This window comes from Hippoglossus stenolepis, chromosome 12, assembly GCF_022539355.2.
Source record: "Hippoglossus stenolepis isolate QCI-W04-F060 chromosome 12, HSTE1.2, whole genome shotgun sequence".
NCBI classification, from domain to species: domain Eukaryota; kingdom Metazoa; phylum Chordata; class Actinopteri; order Pleuronectiformes; family Pleuronectidae; genus Hippoglossus; species Hippoglossus stenolepis.
In genome coordinates, this window is record NC_061494.1 from 24242299 (window position 1) to 24262670 (window position 20372).

The 20372-nt window shown below is 43.6% G+C and overlaps 2 protein-coding genes across 2 annotated transcripts in view; one reads left to right on the top strand and one right to left on the bottom strand.

Annotated features, from left to right (window-relative positions):
* The first annotated feature begins 1999 nt into the window (after positions 1-1999).
* mrps5 (mitochondrial ribosomal protein S5) lies at positions 2000-16324 on the top strand. Its single transcript, XM_035173244.2, has 12 exons — positions 2000-2080; positions 3086-3226; positions 3593-3718; positions 4381-4494; positions 4999-5118; positions 7550-7584; positions 13315-13405; positions 13656-13702; positions 14017-14074; positions 14929-14991; positions 15612-15748; positions 15836-16324. The coding sequence occupies exons 1-12, from the start codon at positions 2032-2034 to the stop codon at positions 16058-16060; spliced, it is 1206 nt and encodes a 401-aa protein (XP_035029135.2). The 5' UTR covers positions 2000-2031; the 3' UTR covers positions 16061-16324.
* Positions 16325-16771: 447 nt separating this feature from the next.
* LOC118118655 (myelin and lymphocyte protein) overlaps positions 16772-20372 on the bottom strand; it is a 4624-nt gene continuing 1023 nt past the window's right edge. Inside the window, exons 2-4 of the mRNA XM_035171817.2 lie at positions 18263-18430; positions 18007-18144; positions 16772-17914 (exon numbers count right to left, since the gene is read on the bottom strand). Coding sequence (XP_035027708.1) covers positions 17840-17914; positions 18007-18144; positions 18263-18430 — 381 coding nt within the window. The 3' untranslated portion in view covers positions 16772-17839. The remainder of the gene's footprint in view (positions 17915-18006; positions 18145-18262; positions 18431-20372) is intronic.

The window sequence follows — 20372 nt, forward strand, 5'->3', positions numbered from 1 at the left end:
TTGTGGGATCTTACCTCCTGCTGTGATTGTTTACTTAGAGGCAGTGTTCTCTTCTTTCTGTCTTCTCTCTCTCTCTCACACACACACACACACACACACACACACACACACACACACACACACACACACACACACACACACACACACACAGAAGACGGACGTCTGGTTGGTCCTTTTCTCTCAGCGTCTTGTTCCTTCATCAGCCGGTTCACTGTGTGTCACTGTGTCACAGTTTGACTGCACCAGCTTGTAAAGGTCAATCAGTGGCTCAGTTTCCAAACTATGATGTTTGGATTTACAATTCAATGCTATTAACTTTGATGATAAAAAATACTGCAGATGTATTTATTCCTTTTTTGTTTATAAAAGCTCAACCACCATCGGATGGAATAACGTCCAATGGAGTGTGAGCTACAGAGGATAAAGATTCAGCAGGTAGAGGTGAGAGGTCAAACTTCAACACCAGCACTGAAACAAACACTTTGGATTCACCTTCGAATTTATCATCATCAGAAATCAGTATTGAATGAATTGTTATGAAATTGATATGAAATTTGAATACTGTGCTTTGTGTTAAGTTAATCTGTGGATATTATCTTTAATAAACCTCTCATTTGTAATGTGTGATTAATGAACTGTGTTTTATATTTGCAGTATTTGCTTCCAGTGTAAAATATCTTTGAGCATAGTTAAAATTGCTATATGAATAAAAGGTATTATTATAATTATGTTTGGTTTGTACTTTTGACAGTAAATCAAAGATCAATATATTGTGTAATACAGTAGATTCCCTTGTGATTAATACCCACCCGGTGTTTGGCAGTGCTCCAGCTGCCTGTTATCTAACATTGTTTATCTGCAAAGTTAAATAAATTGAATGTGCAGGATCCTGAACACCCAGAATATCTCCTTTAATAACTGTACGTCTCTATATAATCACTCTATTTCTCTCTCTGGCCTGAAGCAGCCCACTCAGATGAGCTGGAATCAAACTGCGTCACAAACATTTTCTTAGTGAGCCACTCTTCTGTATTTTCAAGAAAAACTTATTTTATTTTGAATTGGATCAGCACCGTGTTACTTCAAAAAACCAGTATTCCTACTGTTCACTCCTCTGCTCGCTGCTGCACAAAGCCCAGAGAAGTGAGTCACTCTTTTACATAAAGGCCTGAATAAAGCCGCCTTTATGGGGCAATTATTTTGGAGAAACGTTACGGTAGGAAAGGCATTGATTCTCTCAACAGCTACTCCCACCTCCTGCTGTCACACAGCTGGGCAGGCAGCGCGTCCTGCAGCAGCTCCCTGATTGCTCCTCGGCACCGTGCTGCAGGAAGAGGGCTGCAATGTTCAGGAAACGATCTTGAATAAGGTGAAAATTGAAAATCACCAGTCACTCAGCTGCATTTCAGTCCCGTCCAAAGGCTGTAGGAGGTGCTGATTGGAGGCCTGCTGCACACACTCAGAAACAGCATGTGTGCGTTGACGTGTGCAGTGTTTGGCCTCGTGTGTGCACATACACACGACATGTTGAAGAGCGTCATGGCACACGGCTCCTTGTGCTGTGTTTTGGATGCACACACCAATGTAAATAATGTTAATTTATACATGTAAATGCTCGTCCTTAAGATATGAACTGAACTTTTCTTGTGCACATCAGATCATGTGATGAAAGATTTGAGCGTCATCAGCCACGAGGGTTCAAATGTTAGAAGTAACTTTATAAACGATGACATTTTAAAAGGAGAGAGAAGAGATAAAAGAAGATAATAAATATAACAGAAAGTCAATAAGAATAATAATTTGAAGAAGATGTGTGAATTCAACGTTAGAAATTAAATAGATATCAATTAACAACATGACATACAAAATACAATTTAAAAATTTGAATCAATACTGAATGTATTGAAAAAACATCACTTGATGTTTATTTGATTCAAATTTCAAAAGCCAGTTTAATCCGAATTTCCGCATTTTTCGTCAGGCGTCGTTCAGACTCCTTGTTGTGCTGCGCAGGACCCCTCAGAATCCAACATGGCGGCGGCCATACGGGTGTACGGTGCCCTCCGCGTCACAGTCGGAGGTGAATAACTCTTCTTCCTCTTCTTCCTCTTCTTCATCAGACGCGCACGGTGTTTGCGTCGCGTGTGTTTTTACTGTGCGTGTGTTTCAGATGAAGAGTTTGTTTCCAGGAGGTTGAACTGACCTGGGAGCAGCTCGCTGGGCTGCGGGCAACACGCCGGGGGAATCACTCATATACTTCATATTAATATACAGTTTATTAATAACACTCGGTGCAGGAGACGATCACATGTATGTGTTTGTATGTTAAACTAACCACATTGTGTTGATTGCTCTGTATCGTTATTCATTTTAATAAATATTATAATCGTCCTGTTAGTATTTAAATCTCATGTAAACCATGTGAATGTTGGTTCTGTCAGTTCAACCCTGTTTGTTGTGTTGCCTTGACCTGATCAATGCACCCCCGGATGTAAAGTCCTCCTGCTTATTGGTAGAAACTTGAAACTACACAGTGATTAAAACATAAATACTCACAACTGGAGTATTTTACTTCAGTAATATCTCCAGTTTAAACGGCCCCAGTTTGCCCCTCTGTTGGGAGTTGAATGAGACTTTGTAGTTATGATATTTCACGTAGCACCAACATGGTTTATCCTGTGGAACTCTTCTATAGGTTTTAAAGGAGCTTCACTCGGGCCGAGGCGGGACAGCGACTCTAGGTTCACGATGTCGAGCAGCTCGTCTCAAGTGAAGCATGGAAGCAAAACGCTGATTCACCGGATCGGCTCCGCTCGGTGGAACCTGGAGAATCTTCTCTGCTCTCGTGTCTTCTGAGTTAGAACAGAGTGGAGACGTCTTGTGGTTTAAAGCTTTTACAACAAAGAGCAACGTCGTTTCTATCCCCAACAAACAGTGATGTGTGATTCACATGGATACCAGTGATGTGCAGTGGGGGGTGCAAACCTCACGGCAGCATCACATACAGTTGTTCATCTCACATTGAGGTTCTAGAGCTACATGATAGAGTTTTGACACACCTGTCCGTCTTCTGTCTCCGGTGTAGCTCCACTCCGCAGCTTCGTGGCAGCGGCTCACGTGTCCACGCTGGCGAGCCGAGCCTCGGCTGCGTCCCTCCAGAGACACGCCGCTCCTCCCCCGGCGGCGGCTTGGCAGCAAACCAGACACGGCAGCTTCTTCAACAAGTGTAAGTTCTTCTTCTTCATGTTGGAGCAACAACACCAACACGTGAGAGGAGCAGCACAAACTGAGCCACTTCAACCAAAAGATAGATTTTATACTTCTGATTCAAAGGGTTCATGGCAGTTTATTGTTTGTTGCTTCAAGTTGCAGTCGATACAAAAAGGTTTCTTGAATGTTGCTTGTGTCATGTAGTTGATGAATATTAGCTGAAATATTTTAACATTTAAATTGATATGTTTGTCTAGAACACAAGACATACAGTGTAGAGCTACCGTCAGTTTGTGACGTCTAAAACCATCAAATGATTTAAATTTGTTATGTTATTTGTTGTGGACTTTGTGTGTTTGTGTGTCTGTGTGTGTTTCCTCAGTGACGGCTGAGGAGCTGTGGAGAGGTGTTCTTGCAGAGACCGGGGCCGGAGCCAGGAAGGGCCGAGGGAAAAGAACCAAACGCAAAATGAAGAAAGACCTGAACCGAGGACAGATGCTCGGAGAAGGTGGGACATCATCTGTCAACATCTCTCTGTGTCTTTATATTGGATTGTTTGATATTTTATTTGTGTTAAAATGAGTGTTTCTTTCCTGTGAAGTTTTCTGCTGTTCACAGGTCGTCACACGTGTCTGTGTGATGCTAATGAGCAGCTGATGGACACCGAGCACTAGAATATTCATCAGTTAGTGCTGATTAATTCATTACGTCGCTCTACCAGGGGGAGGAATTACCCCTCATGCTCTGTCTGTCCCCTTTTTCTACTTTGAGTTGCTTTATTCACTTTTAAGAGGAACCATCCGTCTTCATTCTGCCTCGGCCTCTGTGTGGCACTCTTCACTTTACTGTCACTCATGTGTCGCTCTTTTACATCCACACTCGTCTGACTGGTGTAGTGATTTATTCACACAAGGTTTTTAAGGTTTTTAATGCTGAAGCTTTTAGTAGAAGAAAGTGAGATTGCCAGACTCAGATGGAAGAAACGTATAAACCGCTTCCAGACAACAAGTTCTACAATTGTAATTTCAGACTGAAGCACATCAGTGGTATTTATGTTCTTATTTAGATGGGAGGTATGTTGTCATATACAAATATGCTGTTCACATAGAGAACAAGCAGCATTGTGTCTGTTCTTGTCTTTATTGTTCTCTTCTCTGTCTGAATCTTCAGGTCAAGGAGGGTTCCTGTGGCCGGGTCTGAACGCTCCTGTGCTGAAGGATGGCGTTCTGCAGAACATGAGTCGAAGAGGCGAGTCTGAGCAGCAGGAGCTGCAGGCTGAGTTGGGTAAGATGAAGACAGTCATACATGACCACGCTGATGAAGATCACAACTTTAAAAACAAGATTCAAGAGGTTTGGACGCTGGTGTTGATTTGATGTAAACAAAAACACCTGTTGCCTGACCTGGACTTTCTCCTGCTGCTCTCTTTATATGGGGAAGGCAAACTGTGGAACATGTCCAGACCGGACTCAGCAGACATTCTCCTGAGTTCTTGTCCCTTCATAGAACGGACATGAGAAATAACAAACCAGTATTTTTCTATTTTTATCAACACCACAAACTGGGAGCTTTAAAAACACAAAGAGCGACTATTTAAAGAGACGGCGTGAGGAATGTGGAGCAGCAGCGCTGAGTGAGATAGAAGTCGTCTGTGATCTCATTTGTTCACAGTAATTACACAGTTAATCTGACAATGACAGATGGAACCGTGGAGCTTCATCATGTTGTGCTGCTTGAAGTCAGCTCCGGGCTCCGGTGCTAAATGTGCCGCTCGTGTCTTTCCTGCAGTGCGTCAGAGGGAGGAGTGGGACAAGAAGAGGAAGATGAAGGTGAAGAGGGAGAGAGGATGGACGGGGAACTCATGGGGCGGCATCAGCCTGGGCCCCCCGGACCCTGGACCCAATGGAGGTAAACCCCCCCCCCCACACCTACTCAGGGTACAAACACATGCAACCTTTATTATTTAATACAAAATCATGTCTTCATCCCAAGTTACTGTTAAATACAGACAAACAACTGAAGACAGATTAAACTAAATGTGCCACAAATACACTGATATGTGAAGTCAGGAATATTATAGCTAATACAATCGTTTAGTTATAATAGTTATAAACACAATAGGTCTCTACATATGTAAAAGACCTAACGAAAGCAATAATTTAATTATAACCTTTACAATCTTTAAATTAATAATAAAATGGACAGTGAGCCAATGGTGAGAAGCAACGATGGGGGTGATGTGATGTCGTCTGTTGAAACCATTAAGAAGAATACATCCATATTTTGAATACTCCAAATATAGTAAATGATATGGGTTTAAGAAGGAATAAATCCACTGATTTGTCCAAAGTCATAACCGATGTCAGGACTATTCGATAAAACGTCAAAAGATATGGTAGTAAAACAAAGTGACGTCTTTAAATATCTTCTTTTGTCTGAGAAAAATTACAGAAACGAACAAAATCTTCATATTTGAAGGTCTTTGTTCCTCTGTAACATCTCTGATGAGGTTCATACGAGGTCGATCTGTGTCCATCTCCATCACACACACACACACACACACACACACACACACACACACACACACACACACACACACACACACACACACACACACAATGTGGCCCATTACAACTGATGAAGTGGGACAATGTCCTAATTAACAAATACATCTTTCTCTCTCTCTTCCTCCCTCGTTTTCTGTGTCACACTTTCTATCTCGTACCTTTTCCTTCTCTCTCCAGCTTCCCAGTCATCCCCCCTTTCTCCTCTCCTCCTCTTTTCTGTTATTCTTCTGTTCCTCCTCCTTCCTTCTTGTCATCTCTTTTCTCTTTTTACTGCCTCAGTCTCTCAACCCGTTTTCCTCTCTCCCCTTCGTCATGATCTATTTATCTCGTCCCTCCCACAGACTCGTCTTATTTCTTCTCTGCTCTTGAACCGAAATGATTCATAAATAAATAACTGTGACGAATAAACTGGGTGTCATTGAAAAGTGAAGGTAGCGCTCAGTCAAACTGGGATTTTCAGCTTCCACCGTCAATTTTTATTTTCTAAATTGATGGAGCAGTTTTTCCACGAGGAACATTTGTTTTGATGTTTATCAACTGAGATCAACTCTGTAATATTTGGTTGTATCTGAGTTCACATGAACACTTCCTGTCGTGTTTCTAGTGTGAAAACACACTTAAAACCTTTTATATGTAGAACAGGACACAACTGGACTGGTTCCATTTTATGACTTTAATGCTTCTGGGTTTCAGTGAAGACAGAAAAATGTAAATGCACTGTCGGAGCGTTTCCATCAATAATACAGGACAGAGCTGTGGGTTTTATGGGAATATGAATGGACAGATTGGTTAATATTAAATAAATGCCTCAGCAACTAACAGGAGGGTTTGAACCTGGAGCTTGGGCTGAAGTTTGAATGTAGTATTGTGTTGTAAATAAATAAATAAAGTCCATGAAGGTTCGTCTCCTGTCTGATGAGCTCTGATGAGCTCTGAGGTGAACTGCTGCTGTTTCCTGCTGATCCCCTGAAAGCCTCCTGCTCCCAGACTCAATACAAGTTTAAACCTCAGTCTGTGTCAGAGATGAGCCTGTTGACAGACGAGGGACGAGCCTCTCGCAGAGCACGTCCCCTCGTCCCCTCGTCCCTCGTCCCTCGCTCCTTCTTCTTGAATTCATTCTGTCATTCACGTCCTTGATGTCCTTTTCCTCTCGATGCTTCCTCGCTCTCGTCCTCGCACCAAGACGCTCTCTCTCCCTCCTACATGTTCAAACACTTTCCTTCACACGTTCTGTCTGTCACTCGCTGACACACACACGAATACACACGGGGCCCAGTGGCTGTGATGCACAGAGAGTTGTAACTGGGTTGGTCGTCTCTGATTGGGTTTAGTTTCTTTCAGATGGTGTGTGTGTGTGTGGTGTGTGTGTGTGGTGTGTGTGTGTGTGTGTGTGTGTGTGTGTGTGTGTGTGTGTGTGTGTGTGTGTGTGTGTGTGTGTGTGTGTGTGTGTGTGTGTGTGTGTGTGTGTGTGTGTGTGTGTGTGTGTGTGCGTGTGTGTGTCTCCTCTGGGCCTTTGAGTCAGCTCTCCTTTGTTTGTTGTTAATTAGTTGGAGGTGACCATGCTGCTGTGGAGAGACAAACATCCTTCAGAGGTCACTGACAATGAAAAGTGTCAACTCGTTGCGCTACTGCAAGGGCTTCTGGGTATTGTTACGCCAGCAGGAGCCTGGTTTAATCTGTTCATGGCGGCTGTGATAGTGTGTGTGTCTGTGTGCGCGCTCACATGTGTTTGTGTGTAACAACAAAACCCTCTCTCCTTCTTCTCTCTGCAGAAACCTATGAGGACTTTGACTCGCGTGTCATCGAGGTGAGTGTTTCTCTTCTCAGAAGCAACACAAGCTGCTTTCATCCAGACCCAACATATTTTTACACTTCTCATAAAAGCACAACACACTTTCCACCCGTTTCTCATACGTACTCTTCTCATGCTCGTCCAAGCCGCTGTGCGCTCTGGGTGAAACCTTGTTCTTCAGATACAAACTGAAGCCACAGCTGCACTGACAGTAGAACATTGTGTAAGGTCGGGTTTCATCACACACTACGGAATAATTGTGCCGAAAGCCTCGGAGGAAGAAAGTGTTTTCAAGGAAATCAAAATGGTGAAAGATCCACTGTGGCGTGTGCACATTGATGGTGATGGAGGCGAATTTGCTGAGCAAGGGTGGCTGCAGTTGAGCATTAAACAGCAGATGTTGAAGCGTCAAACAGTGTCGTTTCCAAAAGGTCAGAGTTGTGTAAGTGTGTGATACAAAAGCAAGTTAAAAAAAACACTCAAAAGAAAATGTATCAGCAGAGGAAAGGCTTGATGTTTTTAAATGAGGAGACAGTGTCTCTGACTGATGTTGACTCAGGACGTTTCTTTAGTGAGCACATCATGGTCCGTACGTTATATCTACGTGTGTGTGTGTGTGTGTGTGTGTGTGTGTGTGTGTGTGTGTGTGTGTGTGTGTGTGTGTGTGTGTGTGTGTGTGTGTGTGTGTGTGTGTGTGTGTGTGTGTTCTCTCTCTGTCTTTGTCATGGTTTATTTAATAACCACTAATGGACCCCACTAACCTAATGCCACAAGGTCTCACACACACACACATACCTTAACCGTTGCAGCAACATTTTCTAATTTGACCGTAATTATCACTTTAATCTAATTCTAAGATGAATCTCAGACCAAGTGCAAAGGCTCCTTTTTACTCAACGTTATACGGAAACGAACGGAGCCTCTGGATTCATTTCATCTGTATCTGTGAACGTCCTCTGAAGGACGAAATGGAGCAGAACTACCAGAACTCCTGGAGTGTAGCCAGGAGTTTGAACGAGAAGATCACAAGAAGTTTCAACAGTGGAGAAACTTTTATACAGAGACTTCTTTACTTACTGAGTGACAAACAGCAGCTTGTTCCTCTGTGTTAAGAAGAACATCATCACAGCCTCCTCCACTGTCGCCATGTCTGTTGTCAGAAACTCTCCAGTGCTGCCCTCAGGTGGATTTATTACCTAACAACCATATCGGTGTAAAGCACTGGTTTGAAACAAACATGTGTCTTTTCATAAACGAGCCTTGAATCCTCAAACTGGTCTTTGTGGTTGTGAGACGGAAACAAACGTCCTCACGTTCCCCAAATGCCTCAAGAAGCCCTTCACAACATTGGCTAGAAGCAACTTCACAACCTTATAAACATGAACTCACACACACCTTAAGGAAATCGACACATGGACGTATTAGCTTTCTATAGACACACACAGGTCTGATATTAATGGAGCCCATTTTATTTGTATCATACACAAATGTGTGTGTTTGATTTAATGTGTGTGTGCTCTTTGGCTCTGTCCATCCTTTTTCTATCTGTTTACTCCACACACACACAGTGTCAGATAGTGTGAGTCTGTGTGAGTGTGCGTTTTATCAGGGTGTGTGTGTGTGTGTGTGTGTGTCTGTGTGTGGCGGCACTATAAATTCAGGCCTAATGAAATGAGAAAGGCTTCCTGGAATAAAAGTCTTGTCTCCCAAGGACGATGATGCCGACATGTCGTTAGAGAACACGTCCAGCAGGAGGCGGGGGGACACGATGTGAGAGTTAAACAGGCAGGAAGTGAGAAGGCAGCAAATATTATACTGGTGAGAAAGTTCATAATTCAATACACTTACATCATGAGATCAAGTGAAATATTGATATGCAACCATGTGATATTGTGATTCAATAATCAACTTAATAACAATATAATGTCATTAAGTTGATTATTGAATCATTACATTAATTGTGTAGTGGTTGGACCTGGTCTAATGTTACTCAGAAATATAACCCATATAAATAACTCCTAATAAATGCTAATGTAGCTTCACATCTACACAATCTGTTATCATAGTAATAAACTGTGGACGTGTTGTACACAAGCCCCCAAAATCAAATGAAGAACACATAACCTTAACTTTACAAAACACAGCTGCAGATTTCTCATCAAGACAAACCACTCGTCTCTGGCACAGCCTCAGCGTGACGGCCAGTTAGCGAGATGAAGACGAGCGAGAGTGATGAAGACGAGCGAGAGCGATGACGAAGAGCAGCGGTAACGGCCGAGTAGAGCGTGAGCGACCGAGAGGAAAGTGGTGGCCTCTCTCCAGCTGCAGCTCTTGGACAGGACTCTGTGATTTCATTAAGAGAGATGGACGGCGCTCGCTGTCAGAACAGGCTTTTGTCTTCTTGTTTTTTACCCCTCCCCCCCGAGCTCAACAACCTTGAAAAGTTCTGCTGAAGGTAAATGGACGACAAGAGCAGCTCTGTGAGAACATTCAATTCGATTAGACGTCGTGTTTTAATAACCAAGTGGAGCCTGAGTGGGGACATGTACCCAACTGTGGATCTGAAGAGAATCCACATCTCCTGTCTCTTTAAGCCCCCTCCCAGTAAAGCCCAATCTGCTCTGATTGGCCAGTTGTCCCACTCTGTTGTGACATCATAATGACCCGAGGTATCGGCTGGACGACGGACGAGGTCCTGCAGACTTTGGGCTTCTTGTTGACATATATATGTGTATCTGTGTATCTGTGGGTAAATACTTCCACATATATGAGCTTAAGGTCCATGAGCCATAAACATCAGCAGAGACCAAGAGAATAAACGAGTCATCAGACATGAAGTCCATTAAATACATTGATGTAGTTGGATATTAATGTGTAAAGATTCTAGAATTTATTTTCAGTTTAGCAGGAGCCAAAAAACATTTTCCACTATTCAGTGTGTTCACAAGGTCAAGATATCACCTTCCACCCGAGTGAGAGCGAGGATGTGAGTAACAGTCGGAGCGTGTTGAGTGCTGGCAGAGGCTCGTGGCTCCGTGTGCTCCTCCTCCTCCTCCTCCTCCTCCTCCTCCTCCTCCTCCTCCTCCGAGCTGCAGCGTACAGAACCGACCGGAGGACCAGCAGCAACAGATTGAGGAGAAGAAGAGATGAAACAGCAGCGAGCGCGTCCTCCCACCACCCGGCTGCCGCTCCTCCGGAGCAGGGGAACCTGGCCCATCTGCTCCGCTGCTCGTGCCACGCTGGAACTGCTGCATCTTCACCTCAACTGAGGGACGCAAAGCCAAGAGCTTTACAACACGGAGACAACACACACTTCTAATAGAAGCTGGCGACGAGTCGCACTGAAGCATGATTCACAAACACTGGGATCCCATCTGCTCCGGCTCTTTGCAGAGGCAAACTAGAGTGTCTGAGTTCTGCACAAACCTCAACAGTCTGCAACATTTTCAACGTAACCTGATTAGATCAAGTTTTGGTCTGAACCGGGCCCACCTGACGGGTCCGACTGGTCCATAACTGCCGTCCTTCACAGGCCTCCAGCCACAGAACTTCAACTTTATGTGTTTCTATGTCGTGTGTTTACTTATAGAAACCCAGACTAATTATTATGTGCTCTTCATTATCAGTGTTTTGTGAATTTACAGTCACAAGGAAAAACGAGTACAGTTTGTGGAAGCATCAGAACCCAGTAGAAACATGGCGTGCGTGCGTGTGCGCCCCCTGCAGGGAGATGTTTTCAGTGTTTTGGTGTTTACAGCTTCTCTGACCCCAATCCTGCTGCAGTGTCCCTGCAGTTAAATGATAAACCCTTAACTGAAGTGTGTGTGTTATGTAACTGCACAAGCTGAGGCCAGATGTAGACTTTGAAGTTCCCTCAGTGGAAACTCACTGGTGACGATGGGAGTGAAGAGATGCTGGTGAACTGCTGCTGGTCCCAGGGGAAGCTTCCTTATAAAGACACAGTCAGCACAAGGTCGGTTTCTGGGTGTCGGGACCTTTCTGTTGATGAGGGGAGACACTAATTCACAGTTTGTAGCCCTGAACACAGACGTGTGTGTTGTGTTGTGTTGTGTTGTGTTGTGTTGTGGTGGGCGAGCAGGATGAGGAGAGTTGCTGTGCTGCTGCCTGTAGAGCTGAATGTGACAGTGAAGCTGTGCAGCTGGAACTCGTCTGTACCTCGTCTGTACCTCGTCTGTTTCTCTGAACACTGGGAGACGATGGAAGTTAGTTTCTGTTTCTGTTCTTTTCTGATTTAGTTTTTTCTAGTTGTATTGTCAGAATGTGAAAACTGATGCGTCTGTGATTAATACAGGAGACGTTTATAAAGAGGTTTCTAATTTAGATGGATGTTTTCCTCACATTCACACTTTCCACATTGATTCAGTTTCTCTTTGTGATTCTCCATCAGTTTGTCTTCATCTCTCTTTAAACACACAAACACAACAAGAGCTGCTGAAGGAACAGGAAATCATGTTGGCTTCAGTTTTCTCTCTGAATATAAATATTTGATTTTACTGAATGTTTAACGTCTCACCTCCCTGTTCAACATACAGCAGAGTCCTTATAGCTGATGTGCTACCAGGTGAAGACTGTGACACTATAGAGCTGAAGTCAGAAATAACCACAGGAAGGTGGATTCTGAAAGTTGATCTCTTTCCCACAGACACACACAATCTCTCCCTTGTTCTCTTGTTCTTCTCCCTCCTCCTCCTTCTCTCTCCTCCTCCTTCTCCCTCCTCCTCCTTCTCTCTCCTCCTCCTTCTCTCTCCTCCACCTTCTCCCTCCTTCCTCAGCATCTTCTTGTTCTTCATGTTTAATATCAGACCATAAACCCTCTGTGTCTTTCCTCTCATCCTTCCTTCCTCTGTGTCCTTCTCTCTCCTCCTCCTTCCCTCTCCTCCTCCTTCTCTCTCCTCCTCCTTCCCTCTCCTCCTCCTTCTCTCTCCTCCTCCTTCTCTCTCCTCCTCCTTCCCTCTCCTCCTCCTTCTCCCTTTCTCTTCTCCTCCTCCTTCTCTCTCCTCCTCCTTCTCTCTCCTCCTCCTTCTCTCTCCTCCTCCTTCTCTCTCCTCCTCCTTCTCTCTCCTCCACCTTCCCTCTCCTCCTCCTTCTCTCTCCTCCTTCTCCCTTCTCTCCTCCTCCTTCTCTCTCTCCTCCTCCTTCTTCCATCTTCTCTGCACTGTTCATCTTCTTGACATCTATATCTCGTCCCGTGCACCTTCGAGCTTTCTCTCTGCTTTCTGGTGAATTCCTCCTCTTTCTCTTTTTTTCTTAACTACCTTCCTATACACCCCTCTCTCTCTGTAGTGCATCAATGCTGCCCTGGTGTTTTTAAAAGTCATATTGCAGGTTGTTGATCAGCCAGTGTGGAGTGAAGCTGAATGTGTGATAGATGAATGTCTACTCTCAGATCTGTGATGGTCACTTTAGGATGGATTGACAACACACACACACACACACACACACACACACACACACACACACACACACACACACACACACACTGGTATAAAAACGTATCAATCAAAGACAGGGACATTTTGACAGCAGGGATAAGGAGGATAATCCTTCATTAGTCCCACAGTGAGGACGTTTCCCATGAAGACATAATCACCTGTCATATCTTTGATGTTCATATTGTAAACTTCAAGAAGAAGAAATCTCCCAAACTTTTCTTTTCTTGCATCTCAACACACTTTCACACGTCGTGTTGTTGAATCTCTTGTGTTGTTGTGCGATGTTTTCTAGGTGAAGAGTGTGTTCAACATGACGGCCAAGGAGGGCAGGAAGAGGTCCATCAGCTGTCTGGTCGCCGTGGGAAACGGCAACGGAGCCGCAGGTCTGACTCTCTTTGTAATCCCTGTAGTCATGGAGACGAGCAGGAAGTCGTTGTGACACTCACCTCCTGAGGTCACCTGACGTCAGCGTCTCATCGCACAGAGCAGACGCATCATCAGTGTCTCATTTAACCATCAATAACAATCATTCAACACCATTTGGAAGTTTCATTGGAAACATCTCAGTCACACTTTCAAAACACAGGTCACTCTGAGTTCCTCTGTTTTAAACTGACTGCCCCCTCCCACCAGGCTTCGCGTTGGGTAAAGCAGCAGATAGAAACACAGCTCTGAGGAAGGTGAGGCCACGCATTCGTTTTTATTCAAAGCAAAATAATCATTAAATCAATTTATTCTATTATTCAATCAGTGACGTAAATGCAGTTTGTTACCATGACGACTGCAGCAGTACCCTGAATCTCCACTGGGGGTCAGGGGTCACTGATCGTATTTGGATATAGTACATTAGATATGGCATGTGATAGTATCATTGGTATTTTTTATTTTAATATGACTCAGAAATCTCTGGAGCTACAGCGACAGTTTCTTATTATAATGACATTGAAATTAAAATGAGTTGAATTTCTTTCTCCTGTCTCTCGTGTGACTTCAGGCCAAGAACAGAGCGATCCACTACCTGTACTACATCGATCGATACAACGACCACACCAGTAAGTGTGTGTCTGTGTGTGTCTGTGTGTGTCTGTGTGTGTCTGTGTGTGAAGCTTCTCTGACTGTGGATTCACATCCGCCCCTTTCTTTCTCCTTCACTGAGTTGAAGAGAAGTTTTCAGACTTTGAGAGTTTCCACCAACCAGGAGAGTCGTGTGATATCGTGAATGGAAAAAGACGAATGTGACTTTACGATAAGAACCGATGGCGCCTGAAATAACTTCTCCCACCTCTTAACTCTTGTTTCTTTCTCAGTCTCTCCTTCTCTCACTCTACCTGTTTCTCATTTTCTTCCTCCCGTCGTTTCCTCTCCTCCTGTTTCCTTCATAATAATCCAACTGAGGTTGAACCTCTTTAAGCCACAGCGCCTGTGAAGCTCCCTCTGTGTGTCCTGACGTCTCCTCCATCCTCTCCGCCTGTTTCCTCCGTACACACTGTAACTCCGTCTGCTGTTGCAGCATCTAAATCATTAAGAGTTTCCTAGTTCCAGCTGGAAGTGCAGAGGAAACAGGGAGAGCAGAGTGAGATGTTTAAAGAGATGTGACACCAGAACAAGATTTGAACCCGAAGCGGTTCAGCAGCAGCACCTCGCTCCCACTCGGGGACTGTGTCTGAATGATTAATCAGCTCATCTGCTGCGACGAGCACGAGACGCTGGTACGTGGACGGACGTGTGGTCGGCAGCGAGAGAGGCTCGAGTCCTGAGAGACAACAGGAGGAAACACAAAGACACAAAGACACAAAACACGTGGAATGATTGCGTCTGTTTAATATTTATGAGTTTGTTCCTCCTCTTCCTCTTCCTCTCTCTCTACAGTCTCTGGGTTCTAATCAGTCGTTCTTCTCTCCAACAGTTTATCACAACATCGAATCCAAGTACAAGAGGACGACGCTCCGCATGAAGAAACAAAACCAAGGTGCAGCTTCGTTCACTCAGCGCTTTGACGGCAGGGTTCAGGTTCAAGAACAAAACATTGAGGATGAGTCACAATTGAAATCGATTTAAAGTTGGTTGAAGCAGCTGAATGTGACTCAAACAGCAGGAGAAGGATGATATCTCCTCTCACAGCTGAGTCAGATATGAGTGATAATTCAGTTCTGTCTCATTAGATGTTTACATCACTGTTTTTACATTACCTCAGTATTTTCATACAATGAAGTGAATGTACATATGTAGTTTTACAAAGACAGTGAGGTACACAGCTTATTCCTTAAACACTGGTGTTAGTACTTTGGATTGGACAGTACACACCCAGGTATCTGGAGAAGTGTCGTCCTACAGCAAAGTGCATGTTTCCACCTGGATGATACACATTCAGGCTGTGATGAGTATTCACAGCAGCAGGAGTTTGACTCAAAACAAAATCACGTTCATTGAAAGAATCGAACATGATGCAACAGTGTGAAAGAAATGTGTGATTTGGTTTTATAATTATTCATTTGTGTACATTCCTGTTTACTGACTGTTTCCTAGACAACCCAGTACATCGATAGGAAGTGTATTTGTTTGAACGTGTTTGTGTCTCTCCCTCTGCAGGTTATGGTCTTCACTGCCACCGGGCTGTCATCACTCTGTGCAAGCTGATCGGGATCCAGGACATGTACTGCAAAGTGGACGGGTCCATCAATTACCTGAACATCACCAGGGCCCTCTTCACCGGATTAGCCAATCAGGTGAGGATCAGCACACAACCCGGACCCATTGACGTACAGCAGGATGTTGACTCTCAGACATCTGTCTCTTCTTCCGTCCACTTGTAGGAAACACACCAAACTCTGGCCAACAAGAAGGAGCTCCACGTGGTGGAGTTCCAGTCGCAGCGAGGCCCTCTCCCCGTGGTGGTGGCGAGTCCTAAAGACGGGGCTCGATCGGATCCGGATCCCGAGGACGAAATCCCCAACACCCGGCTGCACTGGGATGACGTGAAAGCTGCTCAGGGAACCAAGCGCTCGATCTGGGCGGGGGTGAAACGCACCATCTGGTAGAGCAGCTGATGAGCGGACTCATAAAGGCTGGAGCTGCTGATGGAAGCTCTGAATTCTGCTTTCAAAGAACTTTTCTTCTGTTATTACATTTCGGATTGTGTCGCCAATCAAGGATTAAAGTTACACGTTTCTCATTCTGCAGCTGCACCTCACACAGGCCGATACCCGGGTAGATCTTGTTGTGCTAGAGATCAATACTTCCTTTCTGACTGACATAAATGTGGAATTGTTCTGATATAAATAAAGAAACCTGTTGTTGAAGCATTTAAAGATTCATGTTTTATCTGTGAAATAATAAACTGTGACAGAGTCTTTCCCCTCTGTCCTGACAGGGAATCTCTACAACCCTCTAAATAATCCTGACTATTTATTAATCTTAATAGAAGGAAGAAGTTCTGATCCAATCCATTGAGCAGATGTTGGAGTATGTTACTGGACGAGTAGAAACCTGCTCGACCTGCAGATGGTGCTAGAGATCAGAGACGATGCCGCTCCACCTCTGATCGTGTTTACCGTCACGTTTCCACGACTCTTATCCTGCTTATCCACTTTCAATATGAAAAAGAAAAGTCAATATTAACTCAGTGTGTCTGTGAGACTGGATTCACACATCACACATGAGTGTAGGAACAAAAGCATGTGAAGGAAACGTTGAATTAGTTGAGAGGTTCCTGGACAAAGTGGAGCAAACAAACGAGGACACAGCAACTGTTACGTCTGTGTCTCGTTTTAATCTTCAGAATACAAAACCTTATTTCAACCAGAAATCTTGAAGAAATCCTTGAGCTGAAAAGTGAAAGAAATTGGCGACAGAAGAGAAACATATTCAGACAAAGTTCTGTCAGTGATACTGTGAGTGAACAGGAAGATTCTCCGATGGATTCAAGTGATGAACAGAAATGTTTCTAACACAATTCATATCATATCAAATTCATCTTAATCACAACAATCATTTCTCAGCTGCTTTGAAGTACTGATGAATTTCTCGATGTATCTAAAACTTTGAACTGTTCCTTTAACTCAATAATATGTTATTCATCTTTATTTTTTATTCTGAGCTTCATTACTGAAGATTCTCAAACATTTGCATATTGTGTAAACAACATTATCTTTCACTTTGATGTTGGGTTTTGTGTGTTTCTTAAAAATACATAAATTCAACAAGTTACAACCAATAAAATACAATTATTTATAAAACACTTTAATGAACTTGGTTTGTTATGAATCCAGTGACATTTATTTGGATTTGAAATAATTACATTTTAGTTTAATTTGTATTAAATATTTGTTGTAAAGGCTCAACATAGATAATAATTTGAAGAGAGATTTTCTCACTAATAATTACTGTGTTACCGTGACGGCTCAGTTTTAATAATAATATTTACTCTTTATTCTTTAGTCCATTAAAATGACTAAAACTTCTTCTTTTGATAAATAATGTCAGATTAAAGGAGAATTCACTGAGTTGTTGGTTCACAAAAGTTATTGAAATTTCACCAGTTTCAGATTTGAAATGATCGATCAGATGTCGTTTGTTTACACACAAAGATGTTTCCCATGTTCAGCTCTTCATCTACTTCCTGTTCACTTTGTGTCTCATGTTGCATCTTCACCCTCAAGTCATGAGGCTCAGATCCTTCATCTTGAATCTGAGCAGGTTGACGTCACTTGTGGGTCCACACACGCACACGCGCACACGCACACGCACACGCACACGCACACGCGCACGCACATGCACACCACGTAGACACACACAGGTTTGAGAATCGGCGTCTGTCCTCAGAAGTGTTTCCATCGGATGGCGGAGAGGATGGCGTGCAGGAAGTAGAGGAGTGTGGCCAAGAAGGCAAACACCTGACACACAGAACAACACAATGACTGTGAGGCGAAGATACTGTAGTTATTGATTATTGATTATTGATTATTGTTCTCAAACCAGTTCTCACCACAGCAGCGATGTCAGTCTGGTAGATTCTAAACTCTACCAGATTTGTGGATTTGACTTCCTGCAGGAAGGTGATGAAGGCCAAGTCCACTCCTGCGCTGAGGTAGAAGAACGCTGCCAGGCCGTGGTACGCAAAGTCCTGCACACGCACACACACACAGACACACACACACACACACACACACACATTAATACATGTCTTGACAACATGGCCACAGCGGTCACATGTCCCGTCTCTTCTGATTGCCCCCCCTCACCGCAGCAGCCCAGCCTGAGCAGCTCTTGTGAGCCCCGGCAGCGAAGACGATCAACCAGAGGAAGGTCACGGCGAAGCAGAAGACGGAGACGAACATCACCCAGCCCAGAGGGTTCGGAGGGGCCACGTGGGTCGATGCCACCAGGATCCACACCAGACCCCCGGAAATCTGAAGAGTGGAAGGAACCGGTTGATGTGTTATAACTTCTCCAACTGTTTCAAACCAGTGGAAAGCTGCCTTTTCACTGGGATTAGTACATTCTGGGGGAAGTTTCTCTTTTGTTGCAAAGAGATCAAAAGGAAATCGAGGCTTGTTTGATGATTTCACATTTACGGGGTTTTATACAAGTTGTGTGAAAACCAAACCTCCTTCCAGACAATCGAAACAAAAAGTAGAAGCTCGGGATCATTGAATGAGTTTCGATATGAAGTCCACACGTTCAAACCTTTGTTTCCAGACGTCACAGTTTATAGTACGAGCCTGAAGAACAAAGCTCCCGTGTCCAAACCACAAACTGAAGGAATCCTAATCGAGTCTTTATCTATCTGCTGCACCTCAGAGAATCAGCTGAGTGTGTGTGAAGGTGTGGACACACACACAGTTAAAGGCTGTAAAGCATCGTAAGGTGATAACGTTTCTCACTGTTTCGTTCTGATGTCGTCTCCAAAAGCCGTAAAACCTCGACCATTTCCCTCCGTGGTGAAAGGTCTTTACTTATTTATGTACATATTATCTGTGTTTGTTATTTAGATTCATTTATTTTAATGTAAATATTATCTGTGGTTTTATTTAATTGTATTTATTTTTTAAATGGATATATTCTCTACATATTTTTCTTTATTTCTTTATTTGTATTATTTTTCTATTTTATTTCAATTCCATGTTATCTTGTTTGTTCCATGTGAACCTGGAGCTTGAGTTACACACGAGGATCAAACCTGTGAAAACTTTATTTACTGTAACGCTCAGCTCGACTTTTCTTATGTTGTTCCAGTAAAGTTACAAACTCGAGAATCTCTCGATGGTTTTTAGATCTTGATGTTGACTAAATAGAACCTTAACTTTCTCTTTGTCCTGTGAGTTGGTCTGAGAGAGAAACCACGTCCTGTCCTGAGACACTGTGTCCTCACATCTCATCGCCATCCAGCAAATAGTCTGGACCGAGTGGGGAGTTTATGATCATCTACAAGTAAATCACATCCTCGTCTGCAGAATGAGTCTGAGTCTGTTTTTGTTTATCTCGAGAAGCAGAGCAGAGAGTTTTATATTTCCCAGTTCTGTGACACTGGCAGCAATCACCTGCTGGATGATGTGTGCAGGTGATGTTTGGTTAAACGTAACCTGACCTTCACCAAAGGTCACCAGCCTCTTCGAGCCCAAGATCACTTTTTAATTCCAAACTTAAGCCGAGATCTACATTTACATTACATTACATTACATTACATTGAGCTGACACTTTTATCCAGAGCGACTCACAGTCAGTGCATCAACCATGAGGAACAAACCAGAACAACAAGAATCAAGAAAGTACTATTTTCTTCAAGAAAGCCAAACTACACTTCAGTCTGAAGTGACATGTATTCAGTCTCAGTTTAAAGAGGCGTGCCTTCAGTCTGAAGAGGTGTGTCTTCAGTCTGAAGAGGCGTGCCTTCAGTCTGAAGAGGCGTGCCTTCAGTCTGAAGAGACGTGCCTTCAGTCTGAAGAGGTGTGTCTTCAGTCTGAAGAGGCGTGTCTTCAGTCTGAAGAGGCGTGTCTTCAGTCTGAAGAGGCGTGTCTTCAGTCTGAAGAGGTGTGTCTTCAGTCTGAAGAGGCGTGTCTTCAGACTGGAGGAAGATGTGTGGACTTCCTGTCCTCATGTCCATGTGGAGCTGGTTCCACGTTTAGGAGCCAGGACAGGAACCAGTCGTGATGTTGTTGATATCTTCCAACAAACCCACTCAGGAGGGTCATACTTATTATTTTTTGCAATTTCTGTTAAAGGCTGAATGTACAAGAAATAAATATACACAAAGAAAGGCAGTTGTGCAATTTTTTCTATTCAATGCACAATATTCAAATTAATATCAATTAATATTTACAATGCAAAATATGTAGCTTCTCAGTTCCACAT

Excerpts from the sequence above, each read along its gene's own strand:
- mrps5 (XM_035173244.2), top strand. The coding sequence starts at position 2,032 with ATGGCGGCGGCCATACGGGTGTACGGTGCCCTCCGCGTCACAGTCGGA. Across the intron at positions 14,075-14,928 it reads TCGATACAACGACCACACCA|TTTATCACAACATCGAATCC; the intron begins GTAAGTGTGTGT and ends TCTCTCCAACAG. Across the intron at positions 15,749-15,835 it reads TCACCGGATTAGCCAATCAG|GAAACACACCAAACTCTGGC; the intron begins GTGAGGATCAGC and ends GTCCACTTGTAG.